The sequence below is a fragment of the Saprolegnia diclina genome, assembly GCF_000281045.1.
Source record: "Saprolegnia diclina VS20 unplaced genomic scaffold supercont1.23, whole genome shotgun sequence".
Lineage (NCBI taxonomy): Eukaryota > Oomycota > Saprolegniomycetes > Saprolegniales > Saprolegniaceae > Saprolegnia > Saprolegnia diclina.
In genome coordinates, this window is record NW_008246090.1 from 51,438 (window position 1) to 54,357 (window position 2,920).

The following is a 2,920-nucleotide window of genomic DNA, read 5'->3' on the forward strand; positions in this document are numbered from 1 at the left end:
CCCATCATCCAAGAAGCTACTTGGTGACGAAGGGTCATCTGCGGTGGCGTATCACCCTCGCATCGGTCGCGTCGGCGTGGGTTGCCGTTCGACGACAAGAACCGCCTTCCACGCCGTCTCGTCCAGCCTTGTTTTTTGCATTTGGCAACGGATTTAATGATAATGCATTGGTCGTAGTATACAAGACCGTAGGTAGAAGCAGAGTAGCCGCCATTCTATTCGACAATATAAGTGATCCGAGCGCGTTGCTCGTGCTCAGCTTTCCTCATTCTTTGATTTGACCCGTCCTCCTCAGTCTCTACCGCTCGATCGCCATGGGCCGCAAGAAGAGCAAGAAGAGCGGACGCAAGAAGCAACGTCTGTCGAACGGCCTGTCGAACGGCCTGTCGAACGGCCAGCCGAAGGGCCTCCGGAACGGCCGCCACAAGTCGTCAAACGTCGAGATGCAATCAAGCCAGCTGGACACGACGGCCGAGGCCTCGACGCCGACCGCTGCGCCGCCGACGTTCGCCGTGATGGACGGCGCACTTACCCTCGACGGTCTCGCGGCGGCAGCCAAGGTCTTTTGCGCCCATGACGGCGAGATGTCTCCGATGCTCATTGCGCGCAACGTGCCGCTGATCGCGTGGCGTGATGACGAGGCGCTCAACGCCCGGCAGTTCCACGTCATCTTGTGTGCCACGTTCAAGGGTGATCCGTGGGACCCGGCGACGCTGGCCACGATCTCCATCGTCCGACGTACCCCCAGCGGTCCGCATCAGGAGCCTTTGGCCCGCACGATGATGGATCTTGCCAACCAGGCAATCAACTTTCCCGATGCGTTCTGCATTGGACCTTGCAAAGGGCTCACGCTGGACGGCAAAGTGCGCGAGCCGGACATGGCGATCTTCCAGTACATTCGTGCGTTTGAGTGCCTTGACTCTCCGTGCATGGTGCTGGAGCTCGACTACAAAAACCGCACGTTCGTCGTCTTGGAGCCATGGATCAAGGCGTACGTCAGTGTCAAGACCCGCACAGCTGTCGGCGTCAAGATCTTCGGCGACCAAGGTGGCGAGGTTGGTCGCTTTGGCGCCGTCGCGCTCAAGTACGTTTACGGCGAGGCTGGCGCTGCGACGCTCCAGTTTGCCGCGAGCATTGGCACGGCGCCGCTCACGCCTGAATCTATGCGCGGGATGAGCGACGAGGTGCGCGCCGCGATGCAGCATTTCCACGTCGGGATTGCGCACGAAGCGGATCTGCACCATGCGCGCTGGGCCCACCCGACGCTGGCTCCGCCGCGCATCGAGCTGACGGTGGACGACCTCTGGTACCAAGATGAAGACCACTTGCTCGGCGCGGCGCCGCCGAATCTCACGAGCCTCTTCATCGACCTCTACACCCTCGCCATGAGTGCGCGCGGTGCCATGCTTTCCGCCTCGAGAAACCCTCGCGCGCAGGATTAGTTGTCGACTTCAGTAATCACCAGTCTGACTTTACCCCGTACGAGTATATGGTCATCCCCTTTGAGTCTTTCAATTTAGCAAGCTTATGGTAGTGGGTGTCCATGCTGGCGATGCATCCCGCGCTCAAATCAAGGCGTACCGCCCTACTACTTGGTACTTGCTTGGTACAGACGCAAGATAAGCTCGCATATGACGATCTTTTTGGCGCCCAACATTCATCCAAGGAAGCTGGGTGGAGACACAAGACACTGAAAAGATAGGTGTTTGCCTGGCCTTGTCTCGCGCCGTTGCCAGTCTTCTCGGTACTTGACCATTCGTACGGTCTCGGCCGCCGCTGAGATGCAAGCCGCCAGTCTTCTCCAGGTGTCATGAAGTACTTCACGATCGCACCGTACGAGCAAAACGAACGTGTCATTTTGCCATAAAAAAGACAGCCGATCGATCATGCACTGTCCAAAATGGTCTTGTCCGTTGACAAATTCCGCTGGGAGAAGCGCTTTCACATCACGATTCTCGCTGCAATGCAACCAGCTTCCGACACGGTACCGTTCGTCGTCATGGAAGGCGCCGTCACGCGCGAAGGCCTCGAGGCCGCCGCCACCCTCTTTCAGGCGCAGGTCAACGACGCGCCACGCATGCTCGTAGCGCGCAACGTGCCGTTGGTCGAATGGCTTGCCGACGACTACGACAGTCGTCTCTGCGGCGCCATCTTGTCGGTCACGTACGAAGGCGAGGCCGACGACGTGTCGACGCTCGCGTCGATCTACATTGTCCGCGCCATCACGCGGCCGCCATATAGCACGACTTTCGAGATGGCCCAGAGCCGTCCGATCATTGCGAACGGCGAGGTGCGCATCGCCGACTCGCAGATGGCGTGCGTAGACGCCAACGGCGCCATGCTCCCGCCGATCATGGTCATTGAGCTCGAGGTCGTGAACCGAAGCATCTCGACCATCGTGGCCTGGATGCAGGGCTACTTTGACATGCTTGCGGGGCTGCGCGTGGCGCTGGCCTTCAAGTACTTTCTCGACGAGGACGCAGAAGACCCCCAGCGCTTTAGCGCAGTCGTGCTCCAGTACGGTCGCAACGCGATGGGCCACGTGGTGCTGCAGTTTGCAGCCAGCTTTGGCTCGGTTTCGTTGAGCCTGGACGAGAAGGCGACGATCGACGACGACATTTTGGCCACGATGAAGGTATTTGACGACGAAATTGCAAGCGAGCTGGCACTGGGCCACACGAAATGGGCCCATCCGACGGTGCCGTGCCCGACCCTCCAACTGTCGGTCGAGGAACTCTGGCCCGGGCCCGACCGGGAGTTGTATGTCACTCCCGGCACCGAGAACATTTCCATGGACCTTTACGCCATGATGCTAGCGATTCGCGATTCGATGGCGGAAGAGTAGCGTCCATCGTGTCGTCCGAAGCTCTTATGTTGAAGCGATTCAAATCTTATCAATCTATCAACGGACCACATTGCG

The 2,920-nt window shown here is 59.1% G+C and overlaps 1 protein-coding gene across 1 annotated transcript; it reads left to right on the top strand.

The window, feature by feature from the left end:
- Nucleotides 1–314: 314 nt before the first annotated feature.
- Nucleotides 315–2,845, top strand: SDRG_07790 (hypothetical protein; the record flags this gene model as incomplete). The annotated part of the gene is made up of 2 exons (XM_008613644.1): nucleotides 315–1,398; nucleotides 1,974–2,845. The coding sequence occupies 2 exons, from the start codon at nucleotides 315–317 to the stop codon at nucleotides 2,843–2,845; spliced, it is 1,956 nt and encodes a 651-aa protein (XP_008611866.1).
- Nucleotides 2,846–2,920: the final 75 nt, after the last annotated feature.